General features: G+C 45.9%; 2 protein-coding genes across 3 annotated transcripts; one reads left to right on the top strand and one right to left on the bottom strand.

The window, feature by feature from the left end:
- Positions 1 to 593: 593 nt before the first annotated feature.
- On the top strand, positions 594 to 3,617 carry LOC124691132. Its single transcript, XM_047224408.1, has 6 exons — positions 594 to 749; positions 1,775 to 2,032; positions 2,127 to 2,303; positions 2,390 to 2,496; positions 2,740 to 3,029; positions 3,112 to 3,617. The coding sequence occupies exons 1-6, from the start codon at positions 594 to 596 to the stop codon at positions 3,615 to 3,617; spliced, it is 1,494 nt and encodes a 497-aa protein (XP_047080364.1).
- Positions 3,618 to 3,966: 349 nt separating this feature from the next.
- On the bottom strand, positions 3,967 to 9,116 carry LOC124693623 (protein HEADING DATE REPRESSOR 1-like). Of its 2 annotated transcripts, none has more exons than XM_047227105.1 (4): positions 8,855 to 9,116; positions 8,642 to 8,763; positions 4,699 to 5,075; positions 3,967 to 4,438 (listed from the first exon to the last, which is right to left on the bottom strand). In XM_047227105.1, exons 2-4 carry the CDS (start codon positions 8,709 to 8,711, stop codon positions 4,217 to 4,219), a joined length of 669 nt encoding a protein of 222 aa, XP_047083061.1. In that variant the 5' UTR covers positions 8,712 to 8,763; positions 8,855 to 9,116; the 3' UTR covers positions 3,967 to 4,216. The 2 variants fall into 2 exon arrangements, with proteins under 2 accessions (XP_047083061.1, XP_047083060.1); XM_047227104.1 differs by having other exon boundaries at positions 8,642 to 8,741; positions 8,825 to 9,114.
- Positions 9,117 to 12,764: the final 3,648 nt, after the last annotated feature.

Raw genomic sequence — 12,764 nt, 5'->3', positions numbered from 1 at the left:
GAATACGATGACAAATGACGAAGCATTGCGCGCTGCGCGCGAAGGCGTCCACGTACATTCATGCAAATATGGACAAATGCATCTAGCAGACGTGTTGTATAGCCCATGACTCTTTTAATCGAATCAATCAAACAAACGCTAGAATAGTGGTTAAACCGAGAGCCACACTACAAAAATGGCTAACCACTCGATCGATTATCGTGCGGTGTTCCGTGCGCGTCTCAGCCGACGATGGAATATGCTGTCTACGCATGGGGTGCAACCGCGCGATCCGGAAGCCAAAACCGCTCATCACACACACGCAAATCACACACACGCAAGACGTGAAAAGTTTTCGTCGCATGTCCAACTGACATGGTTGTCCCCACCTACCGACCGGGCCCACCTCCACGAGCCCCACCAGCAGATTATCCGCGACCTATTCCCCGCGTCCCAGCGAGCTATTATTACTAGAGGGAGAACAGATCGATCGTCCAAACCCCAAACCCCTCGCCGCCGTCACGCCTCCTCAACAGCTCGTCCCCGGCCGCGATCCGATCTGATCCGGCCTGCAGCTCCTCGTACAGAGATACGGTCCCGACGATCTGGTCACCATGGTGCATCCCCCGGGCGCCCAGCCGAGGAAGCGGCGCGCCGCCCCGCACGCGCCGCCGCCGGGCGTCATGAAGGCGGCGGCCGGCTCCAGCGACAGGAACGCTCGTGTTGGCAAGCGCGCCAGGGCGGCGCAGCCGTCGCCGACTCTGCGTCAGGTAGATGGAACTTTTCTGTACTGGTCATTAATTGCCTCCCGTTGGGGGTAGGGTTTAGCCCGCGTGGCGTGCCGGATGAGGTTTTAGTCTCTTGTTCCTTCCACCGTTCGTGTCTCATACTCATGCCAAGGGAGAACGCGGCGGCGGCGGCCGGCGTCCTTGTAATTAAGGACCGCGATCGATCCTATCTCCCTGAACAAACTCAGGAAATGGCGGCGTGTCCTTTCCGTTTGGTTTGATGCCACTCTGGCAGATGTTTTGTTTGCAGGGTTACATAGTCGTGGTGGCTACCAAGTTGAGTTCCTCGCAGAAGAAATGGGCCAAACGTTCGGCTTCCCATTGATTCTTCAGATGTTTGTTGATATATATATAAGGTCCGGTGGCCAGATTGGTTGCGCAGATTATGGAGCACAGATCTGAGGAACACTAGGCATCTTCATTTTTACAAGTTCATTTTTATACCCTACGTTGTTAGGTAGGATGAGACTCTCCAGCAAATGAATTAATCCGAGACCCCCAAGCGAATTACCGCACGGAGGGGACTCGAACCCGGGTGAGCTCGGCTCAACGCCAGAGCACGAGCCACCAGGCTAGCACTTGGTTCTCGGTTCACTCATATATAGGAAACTTTTAATCATATGGCCAGCTCCCTCGGAATACCGGTTGGAAAAATTAGACGTGTGGCCTATGCTTCAACCGAGTAGTTCATACTGTTGGTTCACTACACACGGCTTTATGGGTTGGCATAGGAGAAGTAAGAGTGCGTGAAACATATATGAAAACTTAAATGTTACTCTTCTTAAAATAAGTAACTCCTAAAACAAATGGACTGACCCTTTTTATGCCGGATGTTGTATTCATACTTGCTAGGTACTATAGAACTACATGCATGCATTATTGTTCTAAATTGTTTGAGTAAATGTATATATTTGCTAAACCAGCCATATGGTATTGATCTTTTTATTCATCTACCAATCCACATCATTTTATTAATCCATACTGAGTACAGACATAACGTTTTGCAGAACATCCGTGCCGAGTACCACAATATAATTAATGGACCGCCCCCATTGGGTCTACGATTAAGAAAGAGTGAATCTTTTCTGGACCTTCTTCAGAAAATTCTTTCAAAGGCAAACTCTACCACAGGGCAGCCTGTTATGGACAATATCCATTCCGCGCCTCCCATGATGGAAGACGTCAAATCTGAGGCTCCTACAGCTAGTGATCGGCTCAAGGCTTCAAATTTTCCAGCAAAATTTCTGAAAATTGGTGATTGGGAGGTAAGAAAAATTTATTATTATGGAGTGAGTAGTATATGGAAGCTTTCCATAAGTGTTGCTTATAGAAACAAAAATAAAATATGCTTATGTGCAGTACACGTCACAGTATGAAGGTGATTTGGTGGCAAAATGCTATTATGCAAAGCAGAAGCTTGTTTGGGAAGTTCTGCATTGTGGTCTTAAGAGTAAGATAGAACTGCAATGGTCAGATATTACTGCCTTGAAGGCAACTTGCCCAGAGGCCGGAGATTATGGAACCTTGGATATAGTGGTAAGATCCTCAGATTTTGTTGCTCTTTGTTCCTGTACTTGTACATATTTATTTCATTGACAAGCTTCCATTTTGTCTTTCTGAAGTTGTCTCGGCCACCCATTTTCTTCCAAGAGACTAATCCTCAGCCAAGAAAACATACATTATGGCAGCCCGCAGCAGATTTCACCGGTGGACAAGCAAGCATGCACAGGTGAAACATGAGTGTACTCTTTATTGTTCCACGTTAAAGCGCAATTTAACAAATAAATATCATTCCTGAATACTAGGAAACATGTGAGATTATTCAATTGTATATGGTCTGAATGTGCATTACATCTAAATTATTTATTTGTTAATTGATTTATACCTAGGCCTTGCTGTTATATTTTGTTAAGTTTTGTCCTTCACTTTCTTCTGTCTGAAGAAACTAACTGTTGAAAGTCTCCAAATGCAGGAGGCATATATTACGGTGCACCTCAAGTTTATTGAGCAAGAACTTTGATAAGATTGTTCAGAGTGATCAGCGACTATATCAACTGAGCCAACAGCCAGTTATCATATTGGACTCTCCAGTTTATGAATCTAGAAGCTCTATATTTGAAAATCCAACTGAAAGTGACGGCCCTTCAACCAAGTTCCCACATTTTGCGCCACCACATGTTGTTTCTCCAGTGCTTGAAAATGATGGAGTAAAGCATCTTACGTTGAAGCAACCAGACCCTTTTTTTCAGCCAATGAACTTAGGTAATTATCCTGATGTTGGCAGGCCTCCATGTCACTCATATTATCTTGCAAAGTATTTTTCACTCACAATAGTTTTTCTCAGGTATTGTTGTTCCAGATGTCCAAGATAAGAACCCCAGTTTGTGTAATCTATCCGTTCCAGAGCTGAGATCATCCATCTCCATGGACGATTTGATAAACCATATAGATAGTTACATAACAGAGCATCAAGCTGCTGGAGACCCTCCATTGCCAAATACTGAGGTGCCAGCCAAAGAATTATTGCAGATTGCTGAGAGCCTTTTGAGCGACACACATGGTCCTCCATCCGCAGATGAGAATTATTTGATGGCACGGGTGAACTCCCTTTGTTGTTTGCTTGAGAAAGACACTCCGCCAGCCACCGTATCCATTTCGGAGCAGAAGGGCACCACTGATGTAGCGGAAGCAGTTTCAGATGACTTTGATGGGAGAACTGCAGATGGCGTTCTACCGCCTGTCATCCCGAGAAATGATTCCTTTGCGGATTTGCTGGAGAACCTCCCCCGTGTAGCATCTGTTTCACAATTCTTATTCAATATAGCAGAGGACTCTAGTTTGCAATTCTAGATTAGGACATTCTCTGTAAAAACTGAAACATTCAAGTCTGTAGTTTTTTCTTCTCTATTGTTTACTGAAAAATGATGCATTGGATTGCTTCAACAGATTATTCTGGCCTGTTGGTTAGATCATTTGATAGAGAACCACATTTGCACCAATTGAAATTGAGATAATCTCATTTTGAATATCTTACTACACTTGTCCCATAGTAGTCTTTGATGCGTCCGTCTCATATTGGCATGCATCTTTTACGCATCACGGTAGTTTCCATGACACTAGTGCATTATATTTGCAGATGAGATGTCACACATATTACGAAAACATTGAAATTTGATTTTTTTTATCAATGGCTATAAAATAATCATAACACTATAAACATGCTTCCATTTCATATAGAATGTGTTGCAAATGTCTCCATACATCTGCAACAAACCTAGACATGAACAGGGACAATTAAAAATGCTCCTTTCATCTACACAAACCAAACCATGAAATGAAATGAAATAGGATAAATTGAATTCTACACAAGAGATCAATAGGAATCTCTCGGATACTCTGAAACTGGTACCCAGAGATGAACATGTTGCAGATGCCTTTTTTAAAGAGGGCTAATCAAAGCCTTCGCCCGGCGGTGCCTCTTCTCCTTCATCGTCAAAGGCTTCATTTTCGTCAATCATGTTCATCAGCATAGACACCTGCTCTTGGAGCATCGAGTTCTCCTTCTCGATCTCTGTCCGCTTCCTGCGCTCGTCCGCGAGCTGCTTCTGCAACAACTCCAGCACTCGGGAGTCCTCCTCTAGCTGTTCATTCAGCCCACCGATCTCACGGTCCTGCCACACCATTTCACAACATAATTACCATGGTAATGTATCAATTTATGTTGCAACTTTTGCAACAAAAAAGGCCTAATCACCTTATCTCCACTAGAGAAATGCACATGTCATAAGTTAAGGGTAGAGTTAGTGTTCCAAGCTCGAGTTCAAGCAATGATCATGGATGGCATTACCACAAAATGTAAACAGTACTGCATATATCCAGCACGATATCCTGCTACTATGTGGTGGTAAATTATTATAGCAAGATAATGAACCTTTCTGTTCATCTCCTGGATCGCTATCCTCCTCATGCTCTCAACCACATCCACATTGACGAGCTTGCGCTTTTTGCCGACCAGCCACCCCTTGGGATATGATGCAGGCTCGAAATCCGGTGGTGGGAGCAGCATGTCGGAGGAGCTGCGCTTGCCGTTGATCGGCTCCAGGGGCTCAAAGAGAGCCTTTCGCTTCTCGGATAGGTTAGCCATTGGATCTGGATGCTGAGCATCATCGTCTGTGGTGGTGCTTGCTGCATTTGCGTCATCGATCTTCATGGCTTCTTCTCCCTCTTGGGGCTGAAGAACGTTCGCAGCTTCTTCAGTGGCAGCAGCCTCATTGGTAAGTTCTTGTACTTGCAAGCTCCGGCCATTGGCTGGAACATACATATTGCTAAGTCAGATCGAGTAAGTCAGTACACTTCTCCAAGTAAAATCTAATGCATATAGCGATAGACTGATAGGTCAGTAAGCCTTAGGTTTATTGAGTATAATCTATAATGCTGACTTTTGAATGCAATCAAACCTGTAAAATAACTAGATACTGTCTTTTAGAAAGAAGCAAAGTAACAAGGGACGGTGTAGCGGCAGCTCTGAACATATAATACTACTGCCTGTGTCCATAAAAAAATGTCGCAAGTTTGTCTAAATTTAGAGTGTCTAGATACATCCAAATTTAGATAAATATTTGACACCCTTTTATGGACGGAGGGAGTACATGGTATTCCCTGCAATATATGTTGATGAACTACTCTCATAAGCTCTAAAACACAGTGAAAAACTTGTTGTTATCTGTCTGAGAATCACACGAAGAGCAAACTAATTATTTTCTTGTATCTAAGCTAATTGGTCAACATGGAAGAGTCCGGATTGTATCAAATCGGTGCTTTCTGCTGACTCTGTTGGTGTTTAAACCAAAATTGCAGCCAGTTGCCCTAAAAAAATGGTAGAGTTCAGAAACACTAAATTGTATAGTATCATCATATTGGCCAAATTAAAGTAACATTCTCACACCCAGACTATAAGCCAGTCTCAGCAAATATACATCTGTATTATCTATGAGGTCAACCCAGACCATAGCATAGATATCTCAGCATGTTACAGCTCCCCTCTGTCGTCTAGTATGAAAGTGCAGCCATCTTTTAGATGAAACTGCAGACATATACCCTAACAATTAAATGCACTTCAAAGTTAAACTGTAAATAGCTACTCCCTCCAGTTAGGTTTAACAGGCGGACGTAATTTAAGAAAAACTTTGACCATTAATTCGGTCGACAACAAATATGAATTGTATGCCACAAAAATTATAACATTCGAAACTACTCTTGAATATGAATCTAATGGTATAGTTTTTGCTTGCACTATACACAAAGTGCAAACTAATTATTTACTTGTATCTAAGCTAATTGGTCAACTTGGAAGAGTTCGGAAATACTAAATTGCATTATCACCATATTGGCCAAATTAAAGAAACATTCTGGTACCCAGACTACAATAGGTCTGACTCGGTAAAAACACATCTGTATTATCTATGAGGTCAACCGAGACCATAGCATAGATATCTCAGCCTGTTACAACTCAGCTCTGTTGTCTGGTATGAAAGTGCAACCATCATTTAGGTGAAACTGCAAACTTATTACCCTGACAATTAAATGCACCTAAAAGTTACCATCCTTGGGAAAGAAGCAAACTAACAATGGACTGCAGAACATGTTATTCCCTGCAGTATCTTTTGATGAACTGCTCTCATTGGCTCTAGAATGGAGAGTGAAAGACTTGTCTTTATCCGAGAGTTACAGTAAGGGTAAAACTAATTGTTTACTTGCACCTAAGCTAATTGGTCTAACATGGCAGGCTCGGAAAAACTAAATTGGTCACTGTCATCAGATTGGCCGAAGTAATGTGACATTCTGACATCAACTCTAAAATAAACCTGATTCAGGCTGTAATCAAATCAGCGTTTTCTATGAAGTCAATCGAGACTACAACATAGATATATCAGCAGTAAAACGTTTTGTTGCCTTACCCAAAACTGAAGAATATTAAGCGGAGGAATACTGAAACCGCATACTTCGACTGCAAGTTAGTCTGAAACTCTGAAACGAATATGGCTTCTACTTTGTTGGCGCAGGCATATTCGCTGCGACCACTACTACTAGTCTACTAGTATAATAGTATTAGCTGCAGCTGCACCGGCACCCGCACTTGGAGGAGAGGATTCCTGGCGGTGAAGTCAAGTAAAAACTTGCAGCACCCACCTCGTCCCGAGAAACCACCATCCACTCGAACTTGCAATCTTACACCAGGTCGTGGATTAGTTGCACCGGCGTGATTAACAAGAGCAAACTAGTTATATACTTGTAACTACGCTAACTGGTCTCCCCTGTGCACAGTCTACGCAGTCTGGTGCATGTGTCGAGAAAAGAAAATGGAGCATTCTGACATCAACCCTAAAACAAATCAGCAAAAACACACCTTTCTCGAGACTCACGTTATGCCATCGTAATCAATCGGTGTTATCTACGAAATCAATCGAGACCACATGTATCTCAGCCAGTCACATTCAGCTCTGTCATCTACTAAAATAGTACTCCCTCCAATCCATAATAAGTGTCAGAGTTTTAGTTTAATTTACTCTAAATTCGAACTAAAGCCTCGACACTTATTCTGGATTCGGGGGGGAGTATACAAAACTGCAACCCTCTTCTCCTTTCTCAGAAGAATTTGCAGCCTTGCCACCCTTCACAATCAAGTTTCTGCTGCTCCTAAATAGCATTTTGCTACCTTGCCCAAAACAGAACGGTACTGAAAGGAATAAGGTTTGTTGCCGCGAGGATATTCGCAGGGCCACTACTACTGGGTTAGTTGCAGCTGCAGGCCGACAGCTGCTGAGGGCATGTACAACAGTACAGACGCCTGGTGTCTGTAGCGACAATCCACATCAGCTTATAGACAGCAACGAAAACAACTCCTACAGCCGAGTGTCCTTTAGCCTGTCTGTACGATGCAAATTGGACATGACTTTGCCGAGAAAATAGCGCCACGATCCCACCTGCATGCGATGGCGCTGTGCATACAACGGGAAGGAGGTCGTCTGCATGCCGCGATTTTTATGGAAATTGACCGTCTGTACTTTTACAGACAGACTCGCTCGTTTTTCAGTTATTTCCATCACACGTCAGCTAATTTATTACGTGGCATACACTACCGACGGCTGACTGTGTACTATTGTACATGCCCTGAGCGTTGCTGAAATCTTGACGACGAAGTCAAGCAAAGCTAAACAGAGCGCTGCAGCACCCACCTCCCTCCTCGTCAGAATCACCACCTAAATCTGAACTTGCATATTAGTTGCACCGGCGCGGCGCGTGATTAACGTGTCCGGGTAGTTGGGTTTTTTCTAAGAGGCGAAATCCGGATATCTGTTTTGTTCTGTGAGCTGGTTGCAACCGTTCATTCATTTCTTCACGGAATATCTCACCGGCCGGCCGGGACGTTTCATTTATTTCTGCAATTCTGCTAGAGTACTCCCGTGCTAAACTCGATGAACGAAAAGGAAGGAACTAATTAACAGTTTCTTACACGCAGCAGTTGCGATTCGAATTGGTTAACGTTCTGCATAAATTTTTAAAAAATGCTTCCCCAACTAAAAATAAATCAAGAGGGGTTCTACTGCAAAAAATGAGAACGCACATGAGGGAATTAAGATTGCAGAGATCTGAACTGGAAATGACCGGAATGAAGAACATGGCTGTTACAGAGGGAGGTAATGGTGAGGAGAAAAGGATCCTTCTTTTGCAACAAAAACTAGTACTTGCATCTTAGCAGAAATTGGAAGAACGCGGTTTATATTAGGATGATTCATGAGGAAGTTTGATCTGATTTGTAGGTAGGTAAATCAAGGAATTACAGAAAGAAGCAGCAGCGGCAGCAGCCGGTCTACCTGATGACGACGGTCTCCTCCTCGACTTCCACAAAATCCGCGGCGGGTCCGCCATGGACGGCTCCTCCATGCTCTCCGGTCACAGCCCAAACCAATCCCCCTGCAGCTCGAAAAAGAACGGCCGGCCGCCAGCTAAACAATAGAAATCTCGCGTCAACAAGGACGAAATGGTCAGGAACTCACCGCTGCTACTTCTGAATTTGCTGCAAGCTTGGCTGAATTTCTCCCTTGTTGCAGAGATACTACTAGCCAGCTAATATCTCTCTCTCTCTCTATCCCTCTCTCGGTTTGGTCTTGTGTGCGTTATCTTGTGGTTCCTGGCTGTGGTGTGGCGTGGGCGGGTTGTTGCTTGCAGCTGCGGCCGGTGAGGGGATTAACGTCGCCCTTGGAAGCTACTCCCGTTTTCTTGGCCGTGTCGTTCACCAGCGTCCAGCGGTGGCTGAGCTCTCAGCTTGCATTGGGCTATGCCCGTGCTGGCGTGGTATGGTAGACTCGTATGGAAGTGCTCTGTACTTGCCTTCTGACGGACGTAACCACGGAGAGACGGCGTTTACGGTTGACGACGGACAGCGGCGTTTTATGTTGAATCAGTTGCCCGCCAACAACCATTGGCCATGCATGTGTTCCTCCTCCGGATCCTATGTGGCCACATAGGATCACTCACCATATCTCAGTCCACCGTAGGATCCTATGTGACTTCACATTGAGTACCCGTGAACATTGACCTGCCTAAGGCCATCTCCAGCGGCGCGACGTAAACGGACTGACGAGCGATCGCTTACGTCCACCGCGACCGGGAATGCGTGCGTGCCTCCGCTCCCGGGGGCGAGCGCAAGTGAGTCGGACCGTCCGCAAAGACGCAAACCCGGCCCAAATATGCGCCGGAGTTTGCGTCTCCGCGACGGCGCACCTGCCGCATGCGAGCGTCCCTCCTTTTCCTACCCGGTCCCGCAAGTCAGGGACAGCGAAATCGATCGCTTCGATTTGATTATTTTCCCTTTGTTTGCTGCCCTAGTGCGATACCACCACCCCAACCCCAGCCGCCGTCGTCCCGCCGCAGCACCACAGTACTCGTCGTCCGGCTCGGTTGTTGCCGCGCAGGAGAGCATGATCGTACTCGGGATTGGCTTCGGCGCGTACCTGCCGGCTGTTTTGGGGCCAAACGTTGCCGGTTGCGCCGCCCTTCCGCGCCGCCCACGACCTGTTCGGTCAATTGCGCTGGTAGGTTTCTTCTCATGTTTTCGGCGCAATTGTGCGCGGCCATTGATCCACATTTCGTACCCACGTAGATGGACATGTGCAGATGTTGCAGAAGTACCACGAGGAGGTCGTTGACTCCTCTTCCGACGACGAGTCCGATCACTCGACGCAGACATTGGCAACTACTGCGGCCTCCATGATCCACGAGTTCACTTCAAATGAGAGGCCGGTGCAGCCGGGCTCTGTCAAGGGCCGCTCAAAAAACTCGCTCGCGCAACGGAGTGCAAGGGCGGCTCCGCTCCACAAGGACTACTTCGACCTCACCGGTCCATTGTTCAAAGAAAAAATGTTCCGGCGCCGTGACATGATGTCAAGGGAGTTGTTCTTGGTCATTCTCCGGGGCGTCGTGAGACTACGACCCCTACTTCCAATGCCAGGCCCGATGCAACAGGTGCGCTAGGCTTCACCTCCTACCAAAACCGCTTCGCAGCTATTCGCATGTTATCATATGGAATGACTGCTGATATATTCGATGAGTATCTTCGAATGGGTGAGAGCACCTGCCTTGAGTCCATGTACCGGGTTTTCCAAGCCGTGATTGTCGTGTTCTGGACAGCATTACTCGTAGGGAGGCAACCGTTGAGGATACAAGGCGGCCGTTGTCTGTCAAGGAGTCTAGAGGGTTCCCAGTGAATGATTGGCAGCATAGATTGCATGCACCGGGAGTGGAAGAACTGGTCCATTTGGATGGCAGTGGTCAGATAGCTAGGCATGCGAAGGGACGTGACTGTCATTCTTGAAGCTTTCATATCTCAAGATTTATGGATTTGGCATTCATTCATTGGCATGATCGGCTCCAACAATGATATCAATGTGTTGCACCGATCACCGGTTTTCAACCGGCTCATGCAAGGCAAAAGCTCCCCGGTGAGCTATGAGATCAATGGAAATGAATATGACAAGCCATATTATCTTGCCGATGGCATCTACCCCGACCGGACCACACCGGTGAAGACCTGTCCGTAATCCAAACTCCGAGAAGACGAGGAGGTTTGCCAAGATGCAAGAGGCTTGCAGGAAAGATGTGGAGCGCGGATTTGGTGTGCTCCAAGCTCGGTGGGCAATTGTCCGTCACCCGGCAAGAACATGGTCGCTGAAGACCATGCATGAGGTGATGACATGCCGCGTGATCATGCACAACATGATCGTTGAGAACGAGTGTCCTAATGGCCGCAATGAGAACCACTCGGGACTTCCAAGATGAGCTAGTTGCGCTACTCCCCGGGGCTTTATCTTGGAAGAACTATCTCGCATATGAATATAGAAATCACTAACAAGAACGTCCGCAAACGGCGCGCACGGATCTGATTGAGCATCGTTGGGCATTGACTGGCCATGAAGACCATGCCTAGAGGAATACCATCTTATTTTCATGTAGACTTTTTAAAATTTTGATGTAATAAAAACTATGACTTCCTTGAATCTCTTGCATCTTGTTGTTTTCAAACTTCATATTTCATGCCGACGCAGAAAATGCGTCGGCCCACTGGAGGCACCCCTGTGCACAAACGTACACGCGGACAAAAACGGTTTTCTCGCGTCCCACCGCGCGAAGCAAACTTACGTTGATCATATCGCCTTTGTTTAAGAAGCTCCGCGAGTTAACAAAGCATGCAATTCATGGGCGGCGCCGGGGTATGCCCTCGTATTCCCAGGCATACCCAAGATTTGGACGAGAAAAAAATACGTATACATACTCGCTCCGTCGAAACGCAAAAGAAGCCATGCTCTCTTATTCGCTCTCGTCGCTCGCATCGCACGCAAACGCCCTCGTCATTTGCCCCTTTCCTTCCTCCATTCCTCGTCATAGACCAGGAGCCGCCGGCCCGATGCGGATGCAGCACGGAGCAGCTTGATGGCCTCGCGCCCGCGGCGACGGTGGCGCCCGCGCCCCGCCCCCGCCGACCCGCGCCCCTCCCCGTCCGCCCGAGCCCCGCCCCCAATGTCCCCGAGCGGCGCAGAGCACGCACATAAGGTACGGCCGCCCTGCCTCGCCCCCAAATCCCCAATGGCCCAATTTCGTTGCTTGACTTGCTTGTTGCTTCCTTAATTAGTTGATTTGCTTCATTGCTTCATTACCCACCGATTCCTCTTAATTTCTTCGGATTTCCGAAGGGCAAGACGACCGCGGCAAAAAAAAATTTCCTCGTGGACCTGGCGGGAATACCCACCACCATTTTCCTGGCGCCGCCGTTGATGCAATTGGCAAAGAAAATTTTAATCCAGGCACTCTACCACCCTCTGCGCGCCGAACACATGCGTCGTGTACTTCACAAGATTCTTTTACTCACACCGAGCTTTATCTAAATACGGATATATCTAGATATGTTAATATGTTTGTTGACTAAATACATCTGTATCAAAATAAAGTTGGATCAATTAATATGAATCAAAGAAAGTACGTGATTTGTAAGACAGAAAAAACATAGAAATAAAATAAAAAGTTATGATTGTAATGTCATGCCTACTTTAATCTTACATGATTTCATATGCGAATATTTTGTTGGATTCCATTACGGGGAAAACAACGGATTATGAAAAGTAGTTTTAAGTGGATGTTAGATTTCCTATCAAATATGGTGTAAGCGATTCCTTAGAAAAATTCTACGAATTATCAAAAGAAATCTTATAATATTTATTGCCCCCTCCGTCACACGCAACATGTCGAAGAATTAACAAAATTTAGATGTATCTAAACACTAAATAGTAATAGATACATTAAAATTTTGACAAACCGTTGACATATTTTGTGGGATGGAGGGAGTATTACAAATCAAACAACCACTGCATGAAAAAAATTGAATTTATTTAGACACTAACTAGCATCTAGATATATCCAAATTTTAACATATCTTAGACGACC

This window comes from Lolium rigidum, chromosome 2, assembly GCF_022539505.1.
Source record: "Lolium rigidum isolate FL_2022 chromosome 2, APGP_CSIRO_Lrig_0.1, whole genome shotgun sequence".
NCBI classification, from domain to species: Eukaryota; Viridiplantae; Streptophyta; class Magnoliopsida; order Poales; family Poaceae; genus Lolium; species Lolium rigidum.
Note: the sequence above shows the minus strand (reverse complement) of the source record. Positions and strands in the feature narration are given on the sequence as shown.

Coding starts and splice junctions, on each gene's coding strand:
- LOC124691132 (XM_047224408.1), top strand. CDS start 594: ATGGTGCATCCCCCGGGCGCCCAGCCGAGGAAGCGGCGCGCCGCCCCG. Junction 750..1,774: donor CGTCGCCGACTCTGCGTCAG/GTAGATGGAACT, acceptor AACGTTTTGCAG/AACATCCGTGCCGAGTACCA. Junction 3,030..3,111: donor TTTTCAGCCAATGAACTTAG/GTAATTATCCTG, acceptor AGTTTTTCTCAG/GTATTGTTGTTCCAGATGTC.
- LOC124693623 (XM_047227105.1), bottom strand. CDS start 8,711: ATGGAGGAGCCGTCCATGGCGGACCCGCCGCGGATTTTGTGGAAGTCG. Junction 5,076..8,641: donor GAGGAGACCGTCGTCATCAG/GTAGACCGGCTG, acceptor TGTATGTTCCAG/CCAATGGCCGGAGCTTGCAA. Junction 4,439..4,698: donor TCCAGGAGATGAACAGAAAG/GTTCATTATCTT, acceptor ATGGTGTGGCAG/GACCGTGAGATCGGTGGGCT.